The following is a 17847-nucleotide window of genomic DNA, read 5'->3' as shown; positions in this document are numbered from 1 at the left end:
ATCACTGGGTTTATGGAGATTTACTTTGCTTTAATGTGCAGCAAAAATATTTATTTTATGGAAAGACAGCCTTAAAGTGGTGCAGAAAGACGCGAGCTTCTTTTCCAGCACTGCGGCTAGGCATCGGTGAGAGCATGATTTTTATCATTTTAATATACACCATTTTAGAGTAGATGTGTGACCCATTATTCTCTGTATTGCACATCAGCAGACACAGAAGGACAGGCACGCAGAGGGAACGGGAGAACGAGCCAGACTGAGCTTGTACATATTTTTCCTTTCTCACTTTTACAGTGCGAGGAGCTCAAACAACAAAACAAGATACCTGAATACATTAAAAAAAAAAACAAGCGAGAACATTACCCAACAACCCCCCTCCTCTGCCCAGCAGCATCATAATGTAAAACAAATTCGAACAAAGCCTTGTGAAATTGAAATAAGCCTCTTTCGGCATCAGCCTTGGAATTAGTTTATTAGGCTCTAAAAGGGGCCTCGAAAGACTTAAAACCCCATTTTCACAGGGAAATTAGTTTTCAGAGAAAGATACATTGTTCACATTGGGAGATGATGAGTTGGTTTTACACAAAGGGGATTCTTTTGGCTGGGACTTCTATCAGATCAAGTCACCACAGGTAGTGGTGTGTTAGATGCTTTTTTTTTTGTCTTGTTTGTCCGGATTAGTTTGCAGATAAAGCCGAGAATAAACAGCGCTTTGTGTGTTTAGACTAATTCCCTTTGCTATCTAAACTTGGGATTTTGTGAGGTTAAACTAGCTGAAGTTGTCAGAAAATTTATATAGACACATTCATATTTTTTTTTCTCCCTGAAGCAAACGCATACAAATTAAAAAGTGCCTACCTGTGTCGTTTCCCTAGTTTATAGCAGTCAGTAAGATTCACCCTGGACTCTAACTTATTTATCTATAGTGATTTCACACTGTTTACAACTTTCCCTATTGCCAGTACAATCCACAAAAACTTTAGTAATAAAGGCAGGAACTGTTTTAACATCCCGCAGTAAAAGTGCTTTTTTTAATGCAAATTCCTGCAAATTGAAAAGCAGAACTTCAATAAGTGAATCCACACTGACGCACATAGACTATGCTTATACCTTTATTTACATGTTAACACTAGTAAATTAATGAATTCTCACATCCTGCGGTTTTTGTTGTGTTTTTATTGAAGGAGATGGATGGATGGTCGCAAACATGACAGAGGAAGGAATGGAAATTGGTGAGAGTAATGAGCAGTGATGGACAGATGGAGCGATAAGGATGGAGGGGAAGGCAGAGAAGCTTTTTAGGTGGATAGACAGATGGAAGAATTGATGGATGGAAGAATGCAAATTAATGGGTTTCTGAAGCATTTAGGCCCGTGTTCACAGTGAGAAAGGACTTTTAAAGGAAGGTAAAAAAAAAAAGGAGGAAGGACACCATTTCTGGACCCCAGCAAGCGCTTAGTGGATCCTCTCTTTCACCATTGAATAAACTCCACAGGTGAATAACAAAGAGCGCCTGATGGCCATGCATTCATCCTACGCTTTTAGTCATACACTTAAATGTTATTACCTATCAGAATAAAGTGAATTATTAATGCTGGAAAAGGTTTCTCTATTAAGTACAAATGTGTTTGGTATGTTTTCTTGTGTTTTGTCCTATTTTTATCTGTGTTTTCAGGGTTTGTCTTCTTTCAATTGTCCTTAATTGACCAAGATTTTTGCCTCAGCTGCTAACAAGAAAAGTTCCCTCTTCTTTACTTGCACTTGCCAATTAAAGTGTCTCAGAGTCTGATGATGATTCCGATAAGAGCGGTGAAACTGCGGGAGTGTGGCACCCGAAGATGTATTACTGATGGGCAGATTGTGAAAGTGATTGAAAGGAGGATTTGGAGTGAATTACAGCCACGGTAGCTGGCAGTGCCGATCGTGTCCTTGAGATGAGACGGCGTGATGCGGACCGCAAGGTGTGGCCGTGTGACATTAATTCACACATTACCATATCTGCCACACACATCTCATGCGGGAAGACATCTGTCCACCCTAGCTGTGTGTAAGATAGAAGTATAGGCAAACATTCATTCATGCGCTGACACACTCGCGCGCAGAGGTGTGGACCAGTGCCATCACAACTCTTCCTCTGCTCACAGTTGACCCGCTCCCTGAAAGACAAGTGGTATTGACAGAAGTATGTAGTTAGGGATGTAGCAGCAGTGTGCGTTTGTGCGCGCTTGCGTTCGGTGTGCAAAAAGTGGGTGTATCTGCCAGCGATAGGGGCCACACTCCCAGTTGTCATTTTATAACAGCTTGTAGACAAACTCATTACATCCAACACCTGCTCTCATCACGTACACCGAGGACGCGCAAGTGTGTGTGGGAAGCATGCGTGCAAGTCAAGTGTATGAATTCTCTATAATTTAGCTGCAGTCATCTATGTTTGAGTCTTCTTTGGCAGCAACTTGAAGTGACAGCTATTTTGTGCCTTTTAGAGATTGTTGATGTTTGAACCATCTTCTTCTGCAGCTTTGCTCAGTGAACAAGGGGCATCTTGTTCATATTTCCCTCTTCTTCGCGTTTTACTTTGCGCGTCTGAGTTGCAAATTAGGAGCAGCAACTACACGAGTAACTGTCTTTTCCTAAGTGAATGCAGAACAAGGTCTCACACTGAAAAAAATTGCAGTTAACTTACAAAGAAGACAGACTGCCAGCTTCTGAGAGCTTTCTTGAGAAGTGGAGATGATGAAACGATGACACCCAACTTCAGCTGATCCTCCAGACCTCTTTTGTTGTCTTTGTTTTGCCTGAGTTTTCGTCATTTAAACACAAATTACTAGTGAACAATTCTCATAGATCTTCTTTTTTTTTTTTTTTATAGCTGTGACAGAGTCATGAGGTTATTCACAAATTGGCATAACCCACATTCAGGCGTGCATCAGTCTGCAGCCAGATATTTAGAATCCATTTATACGAAGATTTTGGCAGTGACTGCATGTGATGGACGAATATAAAGTGTCCCTCCTCTGAGCTGTGGTGCAGGTAAACCTACCTTTACATACAGTAAGCCAGTAATCCAGACACATTTTTTTCATTTAAGCTAATACATTTTGGGCAGATCAGCTGAAATTGAACATTCTTTTTTTTGTTTTAATTAATTTGTGAGATATTTGTTAGATATTACAACCGGAGCAATGGGAGATTTTGAGAGTGTTTGTATTTGTTGAGCCACTGGAAGGCTTTAATAACATATTAAAGTGTAGCCATTACCCTTTTTTGTTGTCAGATCATACAAAATAAATTTTAAAAAGACATTGCTTTTATTTTTTTCCCAAATAAAGTGTGTGGAAAGTGGAGGAGATGGGCAGTACAGGTTGCTACTGTACTCTTAATGTAGCCAAGCCTTCCCTATAATCCCTAAAAGTTGACAGGGGGATTAGAGGGATAATCCTCGTGTCTTTTCTTTTCCACCATCCTCACTACTGTTACCTTTCTTCTCATTTTCTCCCCCTTACTGTTCCGTCGCGACAAGACGCAGACAAGACAGCGCTAAAGAGAGAATCAGCACAAGAATTAGTGTGTCTGTGTCTGTGTGTGTGCGCGCATATGTGAAATGAAGTCCAGTGGGAGAATCCGAGAGGCTGAGAATAATTAGCTCCAGCCTAATGCCAGGTCAGCCTTTTGTAGCGTTCGTCTAGATACCGAGTTTATGCATACAGTGCGTGTGTGTAGGTGTGTGTTTCTCAATGTATGCTCATCCTTGCATGGGCATGCCCTATTCTAAACTGTTTACACTGAGGTGAACGCTGGCAGACAACATTGTGGTTATAGAGTTTATTCTTTCCCACTGCCCTTGACCAGTCTCTTAACACAGAGAGCAGAAAGATAAGAGAGGATTTACACACAATACTGAAGCCATTAGCGTCTGGCTTTTCTCCCCCTCTTTCGCTCTCTCTGGGGTTTGTTTAGTGTTATCAGATCCACTGGGATGTGTGGATGGCAGATTGAATGTCCACAGCCATGGAAAAGGCCAAAGATGTCTAACCTCCCATTCACACACTGCTATCCTCATCAACAGAGGGCCCTTTGTCCCACAGCAGTCAACGAGATGGACAGTACAAGATAATTGCATTTGGACAATAACCGTCTCCTCTGTTTGTTTGAATGCGTACAGTCTCTTTGGGATGAAACGGTAGATGAGTGCGGCTGTGCGGGAGGGAGGAGGGGTGAGTGATTCTGTTTGTTTGTCTTTGTGTGTCTCTGAATTTCTCTATCTGTATGCACGTATGAATGAATGGGCTCGATAAAAGATTTTTTGGAGCAACATCCAATGGCGAGCTGTCATCGTCTATCTCACAGGTTGAATGGTGACTGGCAGGGACTAGACAGTGAAGTCATAACTTGACTGATAAGATTCTTCAGGAGCTGCTATCGGACCCCCCTAAACCAGCAGGGAAGCCAAATGGAGCTGAATGGCAGCATCTCATTTCCTCCAATGATGTCATTTCTCTTTGATCCAGGTGCGATCTGGTGAAAAGCATGGGAACATGTGAATTTTACACAAATGTGCATGTGCGTTCGCAAGTGATCCTAATTCAATATACTGAGATATTTTCAGAGTTATGTGTAAACTATAAAAAAACTATACACATTATGTGAGGTTACCCATACTGTATGTTTATGAATAGATGGAAAGCCTGGAGTTTGTTTAACTGATATCATCTTTGTTCTCAGTGACTCTGACAATAATATCCACTTAGGCTGAAATTGTTTGTATATTGCCAAAGTTCAGGGCTATACAGTGAGCACTGTTTCACTGTTAATGGGTGTATTCAGTTTGCTTCAATTCAATTTAGTTTGCCTCAAGGCGCTTTATATTGTAAGGTAAAGACCCTACAGTAATACAGAGAAAACCCCAACAATCATATGACCCACTATGAGCAACCACTTTGGCAAAACTGGGAAGGAAAAGCTCCCTTAACAGGAATAAACCTCCAGTAGAACCAGGCTCAGGAAGGGCCGGTCATATGCCGTGACCGGTTGGGGTTAGGGGAGGAAGACAGGACAGAGACACTCTGTGGAAGAGAGCCAGAGATGAATAATTACTAACAATTAAATTCAGAGAGGTGTATAAACACCTCTTAATACTTCGTACACAGTGTTACAGAGAAATCTACGGATGATTGGATAACAGTGGAAAGGTCTGTGAGCTGAAACGATCTAGGAATGTATCACCAAATGCCGTTTCCACAGTGGCTCCCAACTTCTTTATTTGTCGGGTTCTTTTTACCCCCACCCCTGACATTAGTTAGGGAGCTGCTGCTCATGCACCTCGCAAAGCTCAAGATGTTGTGACGACCCTTAAAAACAACTTAATCACTTCATCATTTCTCAGTAAAAAGCAGTCAGTGTTTAACGAGAAAAAAAGGAAAGCGGAAATATAATCCCCTATTACTCGTAATGGCTGAAACAGGGTTGGGCATTGGTCCTGTGCAGAGACTACGGACAGCTTTGGTTATTATTGTCTGTTCACTGTTGTGAGGCAGCATTGTCGCAAACAGCCAGTCTGTGCGCTACTCTTGCTTGTGCTGTTTTTGGGCCATCAGCTAATCGGAGAGAGTGTGAAGTTATACAACGAGCTACAACAAAACTGTGTTAAAAACAATGAAAAGTGTCCTGTCTGTGCATTTTATGTTGATTTTTTTTAAGGATCTTTGATGGATTGCATGCTTTTCCCACTTGTGGTGAACTCAACTGTCGATCCTTCTCCTGTTCCAGCCCACCTATAAGCCAATCAGCATTTGACCTACGCACCTCTAACTTCTTCATATTGTCCTGGGAAAGTAGGAAATAGATGCAACAGTTTACTGGAAGAGGTGCAAACATAAATTGAAATACAGTATATAAGGCAGATTTTTCTACAAATCCAGAAAGCCATCCTTTCATTGAAACATTTCTGATGAGGCTACGGTGAACAAATTAAGGACAAGCTGTATTTTAGTTGATCATTTTGCAAAAACCATGCAAAAGTATTAAAGTCTGATGTATCTTATGCTTCAGTGATCTTTCCTATTTTTTTGGCTTTGTTATGTGACGCTATCCCATTCAGATAAATGCCCATTTCCTTATTAGCGATGTGTTTGTTTGTGGTCGATCGCCTAATTTAAAATTACTCTCTCAGCTTTGGTTTTAACATTCATCTGTGGGTGGTTTATAATTACTAGATTTATTCCATCCACCTCTGACACCAAATCAGATTCTAGTCCCTCCACATCAGGCCAGCTGTTGAGCATAATGTTTTAATATATGAAATTTTGTCTTAGATATAATTAACACGGACAGCTATTCAGTACGGTTGCCTAATTTACTTGCTAAGACATAATAGGGAAGGGCGAGGTGGATTGTTTTGGTTTTGTAATGAATAGAGTGGTAAAGGGAAGGACGTCAGCCAATGCTGTCAATTATCACTGTTTTTTTATGAGCCATGTTTGACAGAGAAGAATCACAGCCGGCGTCTGGATCACTTTCTCACCTGCTCCGCCTTTCCTTCCTCTGGCTTTCTCCCATTCATTCTCCAGAGGCTCATTGTGCCTCCATCTCTTGGCCTTCCCTCTTTTCTTCAAGACATCACTAACCCACACTAAATCTTCTTTATTTTTGGCTTCACCTTTTTAGTTCCATTGTTAATATATAAATACACTTCTTTTGTTTTATTTATTTTTTTCTCTCCTGTCCTCTTCTTCTTCTTTTCAATACTATCTTATTTTCTTCAGAGGGTGTAGTGGGGTTGACAGGCAGTGAGCTCACAGTTGTAACCTCCCTGCCACCATGCCAGGCGAGGCGCCACTTGAGGGTTTGGCTGCAGATTGAATAGCTCCCAGAGATGTCATATCCAGACAGCCTCCCTGAATTACATTTCCTGGTCTTCCCTGCCTGGCTGCCTGCATACCTCCACCAATCAAAGCGGCCCGGAGTTGCCATGTGGCTGCCCACTCTGCTCTGCCTGTATTCTGTTTCTTTTCCTTCTTCTCTCGCTTTACCTCACCCCCCACCAGCACCCCCACTTACCATCTCTGGGGTATGTCCCTCACAGAAATTATTCCTTCACCACTTGTCGGGCAATCCAGGCACTTTGAGGCAGAACAGCAGATGGGCGATCTGATTGGCTGTCAGCTTATGTTTATTTCCTTGTTGTCAGGGTGTCAGATGAGATAAAACATTGTTCTGCTGCATTTGTCATGTTCTCTCTGTGGGGCTGATAAGAAATGAGAAAAGTTTAGGTTATAGGACATGTGGTTGAACAGATTGGGCCGCGGCTGTCAGAGGTGTTCCATTGTATAATTTTTAAAACAGATTTTTCTTTTTACTTTTGCTTGTTTTTCAATGTTAATCTTCTTTGCATATATACATTTTAACTTTGCTCCGTCAGCGTTCAGGAATTTTAATGATCCTGAATTTTAACTTATAATATCTTTCAGCAAAAAGCGATTATTACTTGTGTCATTGCAGGCATTAGATCACTCAAACAAACTTTGCATTAAAAGAAAAATTGGCAAAGAAAGGCATGCTTTTGCTTTTTATATATTCACACAGGAGTTGAGCTAAAAACTATAATAATCTTAGCATGTGTTTGGCTCAAGCCAGTGATCCTCACTGTGGGGTTTTTTGTTACTGTGTGTGACCTGAAAATGGGTTATGTGAGTCGGAGCTAAGAAGGAGCACACTGTGGTTTTACTACTTGCAAAGTAGAGCTCTGGCTCTTGGTTTCTTTTGATAAATTGATTAATGAGGAACAGCCTCAACTGTATGGGCTACAAACCCCATATACACGCATGACTTGTGCATGTAAATTCCAAAATAAAACACTTAAAGCATCCAGTGCCAACATCCAATTGCACCCTCTGGAATTGGATATGGTTTGGCTTTGTAATCTAACAAACAGGTGGTGGATTAAGCATTCATACCCACACTACTGGCACACATAAACACAAACACACACACCTCAGGTGGTGGAGTGAGCTTCCATGCTGTGTGGATTTGTATCTAAGCCGAGACATAAAAGTGAACTGGCAGAATAGGAGGTGTGCCTCTCCAGCCCTCCAGTCTGCTGATTTGGGTTGAGTCTGTGTACATGTGTATTTGCACATGATTGCATAAGAAAATAATGTATTGAAGGAAGCGATTTTTTTTTGCTTTGTAGTGTGCGTCTCTGTGCACAAAATTCGGATTTTCTTTCTTTTTTATCAACCCCTCTGGCTTTTGGCAGAGCCTTTGCTCCACCCGTCCTTGAATGTTAGCTGGATACTCGTAGGTGCTGAAAAGATTTTGGATTACGGAGGATATTATTGTGGGTTGAAATATGTTAGCCTTTATGTGGGTGCATTATCACCCTGCACAATTAGGATTGTCTGAATTTACTCTGGATGACATCACATCTCATGGTGGAGGTGGTGAATGAATCACGGTCAGGGTTTATTTTATTGCTAGGTTAAAAGAGTCCACAGACACTTGCTCTTGCACGTACACACTTCCATTCACACACATATGCTCAAATATAAAATCACTTCATAATCTATGCAGCCATGTCCTGTGTGCAGACTTTATGTATCAGCATGTCTGCTGATTCTTACACAGACATGCAAACATGCTCACATGTCATTGTAATGCTTATGATGCTTGTTTATGGAGGTGGAAATTAGCATTCTCCGTGGTTGTGTCTCTCATAGGAGGGGAGGATACGGATTGTAAATCTTGTTGATCTGAGTACAATGGCTTCGTCTTGCAGTGATTGTGATACCACATCATCGCGTCTGCATGCTCACAAACTCGCACACAGTTGGTGTACCAAACCCCAGCTGCATAGCTCCCTGCGTTGCCTGTCTCCAACCCATGCTGAGTGTGTAATGAGCGGAGCTTGAGTAAGATTAAGGCAGATATTGTATGGGGTTGGAGGATTGGTTTCACTTTGAGTCTTAGTGTAGTGCCGGAGTTCACTCCAGTGCTTCTGCTGGCTGGCTGAATGACCAACAGGATCCCCACTGCTAGTCTCCTGTCATTTGTCATAGCGTTTTACTCAACACTGCTAATGTGTTTTGAGGCAAACACGCACCACTCATCAGGGGGTGTCTTTTCTTTGGAAATATGAACCCTGTTGTAAACTCTAGAGAAGTACACTGGGGCGATGCCCATGAAAGGATGAGTGACAGTGGTAAAGAGGGGAAAAATGGCAAGGATAGAAGAATGCTTTATGGTGAGGAGAAAGGGAGGTTTTAGATATGTGATGGGGTTTCCTTGCTCCCTGTGAAGGAAAACAAGAGGCTAGAAGGGGAAGGGATTGTGAGAAGAAAATGATTTTATGAGGAGGAGAAACATCAAAGAAAGTACACGGGGATAGGAGAGCAAAAAGAGAGAAAAAGAGAGCGGGCGAGAAGAATGGGGCAGAGAGAAAAGAGGGCTAAACAGTAACAGAAAAGTTGAAAGACAGGAGAAAAGGATGGGATGTTCAGATGAAGGGCTGGAAAGCAAGAGACCCAAGACAAAACACTCAGAGGGTGAGATGGAGAGGAAGAAAGAGCGGGCCAAGCACTGCTATCATCTGGAATCTATAGAGAATGAATGGGCAGCATGAAGAGGCTATAATCACATCCATCAACAACACTGTCTATTACAGCCTGTTCTTCTTATTCTACTTTGTCTTCCTCCCTCTGTCTCCCTAAACCACCAGCTCTGGTCAATTCTCCGGCACACTAAAAAGAAGATCTTTGTAAAGAGAACGCTGTAATATCAATAGTTATGCAAAGAAAAAAGATTAAAGGCTGTACATCTGGCTCCCAATCCTCTTGGGCTACAAGATGTGTCATCCATCATTTTTCCATGTGACTGTAAACTTTACTGACATGATTAGAAAGACAAAGATGGATACAAAAACAACCCAGAAGGCATAAACAAGAGTGATTAACCCCTGTGTTTGGTATTCTAAAGTACGAGGACAGAGTAAGGATTTATATACTGATTTAGGTAATATAGTGTGAAGGAAATAATAATAGCTGAAATAATTGTTGATGCTGGGAGCCCTGTCAAAATACCGGTCCAAATTCTCCCATATGGCTGTAATTGGGTTGAGATATGCTGATTTGGAATGCCAAACATGTTATTCAGATGATTATTATACCCATCAAATCATTCACACACTGTGGGTGTGGACGTTGGCATCATGGTAGATGGAGCTCCCATCAGAATAGAAAGTTATTTTTATAGGATAAAGATGAGTTGGAACTACTTTCTACTGATTTGCAGTCCCACTTTGCTTAGTAGCCAAATCATGCCCGCGCAATGAACCCTACATAGCAGAGCCATTGGATCGCCTCAGTTGAGGGCTCATGGGTTCAGGTTCTTGACTGTAATTTGTCACCCACCTGTAAACAATCTGCCCTAGTGCACTTATCATACAAATACGTTGTGGATGGAAAGCCATAGCTTAAACCCTATACTTAGCTAGCAGTAATCCAGTGAAAGTGTTACCTGATCAAGACCATTTTAGTAAATTGACTTTGCTATCAAGCTAATAGATTGTGCTAAATGTGGCATGAGCCATGGAGAGAAAGAGATGGTGATGATCAAGAGCTGTTGCATGAGGCTGATAGGACAGCAACTTGAAGGGGGATAAACCCCATTCTTGTCCTCCTTCCCCCATAGTTGTCTGTTTCTTCCCTTCTCCTATAGCACGTAAAACTCTTCACTTTCTCTTGGCGGGGGATCAAACGGAGCGTTCTGTTGGGAAATTCATTTAGGATTCTGGCATTTTTCAGGGGGTGTTTGGGCCAATGGGCTGGCGAGCAAAGCAACATCTGTTTTCATGAATACTTAATGGCCGTGTGTCACCAGAGTCAAACGGCTGCTCTGAGAGCCGCTCCCACTGTTATTACCATCATGGATATTTAGCCACCGGTTTCTCATTAGGATGTTTCTCTCTCCTGTCCCCACGGAGGGAACAATTGGATTAGCAGCTAGTTTTTACAGTATGTGGTAGAGCCCTCTCCCTATACTACAGGTTATTTATTTTTTTTACGTGGAGGTTTTATTTGTAGTGTGACGCGTGCGTTTTATTGGTAAGAGGTGATACTTTAATATTATAACACCAAGGGAATGTGAAAGCAATTTGCGCTGTAAATCAAAGAGGACAATTCAGTGATATTATCCTGTAGGTGTAGGTGTTAGGGTGTAAAAAGAAAGCGAGAGGAATCCTCCGCCTGCTTTAGCTCGGGCAGTAGCAACTGTCAGCAAATCTGTCTGGAAACTTGTAGCTTAGAGCGAGTATAGTTTGTAAGACAGTACTGCTGCTTTTCAGCTTTCTCTTAGTTTTGCTCATCTCAGTGCAAAGATGGTGCCCTGGGTCATGGGGGTGATGATCAGGTCAATGTGAACTCTCCACAAATCAAGTCAGAGACCAAAAGTCAGGCATGAATGTTGCCAGGATGAGGCACAACTTCAGGTTCAATTTTTAAAAATTGAAGAGATACAGATTATTGTTTTGCATAATCTCCTATTCCTGTTTTGTAACTTCATCTTAGAATTATTTGGGGCTTTGTTTCCTGGCACAACAGCAGTATTCAGCAGCAGGTGTGTGGGTGTGTGTGTGTGTGTGTGTGTGTGTGTATGTGTGTGTGTGTGTGTGTGTGTGTGTGTGTGTGTGTGGTATTGATGATTGTTTTACTAGACATGTTGAAGTAGTTTCATGGACAAGCAGCGTCTCGTAAAATGATGAGGCACAGTGTATTGATGTGATCTGGCATATTTGTGGTTGTAATGCGGTTGTCATGCTCGAGCCCTCTAATGCACTCTCCTCCCTTTTTGGTGTTCTCTCTTTTCTCGTCTCCCTCTCGTTTAAGTACAGTATTCTTGTGTGCGCTCTGTCATGCGCAGCCTGTCATAGCATATTCTGCTCACATTGTTCACTGTCAGTGGGAAAATAGAATGTTTTGTAAGTTTCAAGGAAAACCTACTGAACATCCTAGGTGACAGAAGTGTGCTGAATGTGTTCAAAGGATCGCAGAAGCCATTTTCACCATCGATCAGCAACCCTGTCCAGTTCGGAATCTACTGTTTCTCCTCTTCCAGAGTCTTTAGAGCAGTGTGAGTCCATTGATTAGGCTTTGTCATCTTGGTGTGTGTGCGGGTAAACCAGTGATCGTAATGAAGCTGAGTCCATCTAGCCAAGCTGCAGGAGCAGTGCGCACTAGCACCAAAAATGTAACAGTTCATTTGTTCTCAACAGGAGTCGGCTTATGAGGCAAATTCACCGTAATTAAAGCCATTTCGTGTAATTGAAGTATTCGTCTCTCTATCATAGTAGCAAGAAAATTACATACTGCAGTACGACTTGTTGGACCATTGTACAGAATTTGTTGTTGTTAAATTCAGTGGCCTTCTTGCTCTTCACCCCCACACCACCCCCCCAGACACACATTCCCCTTCTCCTTTCCTCTTCATATCCATTAGCCTAATGAACACCCTCCAATTTCCTGCCACCATCACAAACGTGGCACACAGTATTGTTCTCTTGTCTGTGTGCGGACATATGCCTAAGTGGTGCGCACACACTCATGCATGTGTTTGTCATGTTTGCATGTGTGTTTGACAGAGAAAACGGGCAGGAAAGAATGGGTTGATAAGCTCTCATTAAAATAGATGGCAGTAATCAAAGTGCAGAGCAATTAGCTTTGGCTGAGTTGGCGGAGGGTGTATACCGTGTGCCACTGTGTCAGGCATATTGGTAAACATCGTAATAGTTCACCTCTCTCTGCATGTGGACATGGAGCAGAAGAGTTATGATATGCAGCCCTAAGGGGCACGCTCACCTCAATTTATCAAAGTCAGACTGGCTATTTTCTTCAGAGCCTGAAACAAGATTCTGTTATTAGCTAGTGCTTATTGGTTGTATTATCTCTGCAGGAGAAATCGCATTTAATCATAGTGAAATGTTATTGTGTGCTTTTGGACAGCATTTCAAAAAAATAGGGACCTGCTTTAATGTCAGAAACAGAAAAAAAATGTTTTGACTCAGTAATTTCTATTAATATTTGAGTCAATCAAACTTTTTCTTTCAGAGATCCATAAAAACAAACAAGATGTCTCATAAAAATAAATAAGAATACACTCAGGTTAACTTCCCACAAATGGTCAACTCTACCAGTGTTTCTACAGTAGAGACCGATAGATAACATGTTTAGCAACACAACACAACACATAAGAGAAATCATTACACGACCAAAGTTATTGTGACCACGTGCAATGAACTAACAACCTTGTTGCCTTTAAAAGCGGTATCAGATCTGCGACCGCTGGTTGGCATCTTCAAAACAACCTTGGTGCATTAAGACGGAGTCAGTCTGCTATTAGTTTGCGATTGAATCGATCAGGTTGGCACTTACATGCAGTCTCTTTGTTATAATAGCGCAATTAACTGTGGTTAATTAACTGGCAAAAATGAAAACGTAAATTCAGAAATTCCTCCATAAATAGTGGTACTCGGAGGCCTGAAACAATATTCTGTTGCTTTTATATGGAATTATTACCAGAATGCAACCAGCAGAGTCAAGTCCCCTTTAGCCAAACCATTTCATTATAGGTGAGTTGCACTGAACAATGCACACGATCTCGGATTGCGTTATCAATCTGTCTTCTATTATAAATTAGAAGGTAATCATTTGCAAACGTTTTCCAATGTGTGTGAGTGTAATTGCAGTCAGTCTGGATTGGACCACGATTGGTACCTGTTACCGATCAATCTATGCAATTTCCGTGGGCCCAAAAGTGGTTACCACAACTACTATTACTAACCCTACTATAAAATGCACTATCAGTGCGTTTTATAATTAAATTGATTACAATTTCATTAATTAGTAATTAATTAGCAAAAGTCCTTTAATGATAAAAAGGCTATTTTTCATTTTAGCAGAGTTTAATACTGAAAGGTTTTAACCAATTTTCTCTTCTTCAAGCTGACCGAATAAATAAATAGTGTGTAGGAAAGCAGATGCATCCACTACTTTTATTCCACACAGTGACATCTATCATGGGCAACCATCTCTGTCTTAACTGATCGTCTCACATGGGCAGAGATTCACCAACCTTCTCTCACTCAGACACACAGGCAGCACGCCACTGTGTCAGCTCAGACCTGAGGCTGTAAGTGTTATCACCATCTGCCACGGGGCAGTGCTCATCTTCTCCTGGGTTATTTATTGTGTTATGGCTGCAGTGGGTTGACTGTGGAGGCAGATAGGGGCATGGCATTGCTTTACAGAACCCGGTTATTCATTTACAGGTGAGTATCTCACTTGCATGTCCTCAGGGAAACTACTTAGGTGCAAGAGAGAGGAGGAAGGAGTAGCAGAGGAAGTGTGGAAAGATGCGTGAGTGATGTCAGCCCAGTTTGGTTTCTGCTGGCAACCGAAAAGCGGCTTTAAAATACTGTTTGTGCATGTGCATCACGGAGGCCCGTCAGTGTTGGCAAGGCAACAGGCTGTCCATTTGGATGAACTTCAAGGGAATAACTGCCACTTAACCTCACAAAGTGCTTAGTTGGCTTTTTCACTCTAGTTTCTGATGGAAATACGGACCGGTTTGTAAGTGACACTTGTTCTTGGGGATTGTCGTCCAGGAGTTTACGGTTGAATTTATATCAAATGTCAATGAAAGTCTGATGTAGTTTTGAATTCAGTTTTATTACCCAAACTGCCAAATTGTTATTTACTCAGAGCAGGACTGTCTCTTTACTGTAACTTCTACCACTTACTTTGGAAACTTATTTTTTTAGCCTGTGATTACAGCTGGAGAAAATGTTTATTTAAATAGCAGGCTTCACAGCGGATAAGAGAAGACAGGGGCACAGAGGTCTTTATGTTTCTCCTTTCTGTTGGTTGGCTTAAAAAGGGTGTTTTAGTCCTTGCTTTGCTTTCCCAGACAAACCAAAAAAAGCACAGGTTGTGGAGGAAAGACGAGATTCATGGGCATTTATGGCTCCAGTTATGATCCCATCGGCACATTCTTGAGCAGGCCGATGACAACCTGCTGGAATGCTCTACCGTTTTGTTGAGTCGTTTGAAAACATGATTAACTGTAGTGGAACACAATAGGAATGTGATTCTCATCACAGCAGTGGGTATGGCAGGCTAGCCTGGGAAGTCATCCAGGCCCTAATTGTTGAAGCAGACTCTGATTCAGACGGCTTGAACTTACACACACGTACACTGAATGCACACAAATAGACACAATTGTATCCGCGTATCAAGTTTGAGATCAGTGTTGATCCATTAAAGGGGAGAAAAGAAAAACAAAGGAAAAGGAGTATCCAGAGACTTTGAGGAATTGTGCTAACAGATGATTCAGGTTAGCTGATGTGGATGTGCTTTTAGAAGGTTCAGATGTATCAGAAACAGAGCCTGCTGGGGTTATAAGTAAGTTGCATAAAGTAAGCACTGGCTTTCTCTCCACTTCTTGTCAAAGCAGGTGTCAGTGTTTGTAACGATAAATGTCCTGCTGGTCATTTAAAATAAAACACATGAATAAATTGTATGGGCAGCACTCAGATAAAGTGGTGCTGTTTGTGTTTTGTATTGTTTTAAGAAATGCAACACTTTGTGGTCATGGCAAATGGTTTGCATGGCTCATAGATAGATGTAATGTTATATAATATAATGTTATATAATATATATTTTATTCCCTTAGGTTTCCACAGAGGTCAGAACAGGCTTTCATTGGAGACTGCAAAAGCTGTCAAAAATAAATAGAGATGGGCCTGGCTGTGTGAGACAGAAAGCTTTTTTTTTAGCTTGTGGTGCAAAAACATTAAGCAGCCAGGTGTGTGTTTTTGCATTGTAGATCACGAGAGAATCGACTAATTCTAGCAGAAAACCTAAGGGATGTTACCACATGATGAGAATGATGATGAGACAAAAGGACAACATGGCAGCTGCCTTTTTAAATTGCGAAGATGCTGAGGCTTATATAGAGTTGCAATTTTGTTTTCTTTTGCACTTGATTGCAAGTGTCTGAAGAAGAAAGCATACAGTTTGGAATATTTTGCATATTTAACTAACACCATAACACAGTCCTGTTCGATGCATTTTGACAGATATATGTATTAGTGTCTATTGTGGAAAGTAAAAGAAAGACACATAAATGTTGCTCTCTGTGTGCGCACTGCTGAGAAAAGACAGGGAGATATGTTTTCAGTGTGTACTGATCTGCTCACTGTAAAACAGGAAAAAAAGATGTATTCATCTTCAGTAATACCAGGGCTGCAATAATACCAATATTATTACAGTGCAGGAGTATGTTGCACTCTGCTCTAAACATTAAACACATGAGACTGAGTAAAGAGCTACAGGACAGAGCCAAACTTTACTGTGCTCACAGCTTTGAGCCATCCACCTATACCTGTTTTGCTAACTTAGAGGCAACTACTGCACACATTGGGTGCAAAATACGGCATGCTTTTCGATGTTAAATTTACCATAGTTTGCACTTAATTTCATGCTGCAAACCTTAGTAACTTAGTAATGCAGTTAAGTTGGAACTCAGCTTACTTAGACTGATTACAAATTGTTGGCAGATTGTTGGCAGTATGTTTGCTTTAATAAATTAAATTGCACACCTTAATTGCAAATCTTTGCCAATCACTTTGGGAGTGATTACAGCCCGTCTGAGTTGGACTGAGACAGGTTGCCTGCAACAAAGCTGTGCAGAATCATCTTGCAAACAAACTACTTGCAATGACTCACAGACAGCTAAACCTGTAGTGTGACTAAAGCCTAAGCAACAGAACAGTCTGCACATATTAAATCAGCTCTTCAAAAGCAGTGAACATTTTCAATAAAATTTGAATTGCTTCATTTTAAAATTGTTGTTGCAATTCCTCAATATGAGGTATTTGCTTACTAAGGAGCTTTTTTAAGTTATTGGATATCTTTGAACCAATTGATACTAACCCAATGAAAAAAACATTATAAAATTCTTTTGCTTTTTTTTTTTTTTTTTGTGCATAGAGGATTCCAGAAACTCAATGCTGCACATCGCCTGTGGAAGCAGAACCCTGCTTCCTTGCTCGTGCTTATGGATTTATTGGTGATATAAAGAAAATTTACAGCAAGAATAATTTTGCAAGAGCGTTCTCCTCACAAGTATATACCATGTCTTGCCTCGCTCTCCTCCTCTTTGCTGCTCCGCCCTTCAATTTCATTAAGTCTAAAGACAGCCGTGGAAGTCTGAAGTCTTGTCTGTCACCAGTGCTACCTCCTCCTCCTACTTTTTATGTTTTCAACCTCTCCCTAGACCTTCAGCTGCTTTTCTTTATACATTTGATGCTTAGTTTTTTTCTCCTTTTTTTTCTCCCCCTTTTTCACACTCTTCTTTGGAAAATCTGCCATTTCTATTTCCCTGCTTCTTTTGTGAGTATAGACAGCCGTGTAATTGTGGGTTGTGTGAGGAACGGGATGAGACGAGGGCTTGTATTGGTCGACACTGTGCTAGTGTACCTACCTACAGCCATTCTCCCAGCCGTGTCTTTGTTCCTGCTCCATTGTGATCGGCTAGCTAAAGAGAAACACTACACATGTTGCTTGGCTGCAAGACTGTCTGCAGTCTTTGTGATAAATATGGACCTCTGTTTCTCTCAAGTATTGTTACTATTCTTCCTCTTGCTGCCTGTCTGCTCGGATACCTCTGGCTGTGCTGCATGAAAGAAGATTAGCTTCACCTCTGAGAGACATATGCATGAACTGCACAAGCGCAAACAACTCACTGTGTAATGATACACACACACACACACACACACACACACACACACACACACACACA

General features: G+C 41.4%; 1 protein-coding gene across 2 annotated transcripts in view; it reads left to right on the top strand.

Moving 5' to 3' along the window:
* Nucleotides 1–17847, top strand: part of fbxl17 (F-box and leucine-rich repeat protein 17) — a 230662-nt gene that overhangs the window by 135828 nt on the left and 76987 nt on the right. Inside the window, exon 9 of one of the 2 annotated variants that reach the window (XM_042219500.1) lies at nucleotides 1185–11632. The exons of the other annotated variant lie outside the window; for it this stretch is intronic. Coding sequence (XP_042075434.1) covers nucleotides 1185–1236 — 52 coding nt within the window. The 3' untranslated portion in view covers nucleotides 1237–11632. Of the gene's footprint in view, nucleotides 1–1184; nucleotides 11633–17847 lie in introns of those variants that run through there. 2 annotated transcript variants of the gene reach the window in all.

This window comes from Haplochromis burtoni, unplaced genomic scaffold (genome assembly GCF_018398535.1).
Source record: "Haplochromis burtoni strain Fernald_Lab_line unplaced genomic scaffold, NCSU_Asbu1 Contig_34, whole genome shotgun sequence".
Classification (NCBI taxonomy): Eukaryota; Metazoa; Chordata; class Actinopteri; order Cichliformes; family Cichlidae; genus Haplochromis; species Haplochromis burtoni.
The sequence above is the reverse complement of the archived record's forward strand: the minus strand, read 5'-3'. Positions and strand labels throughout refer to the sequence as shown.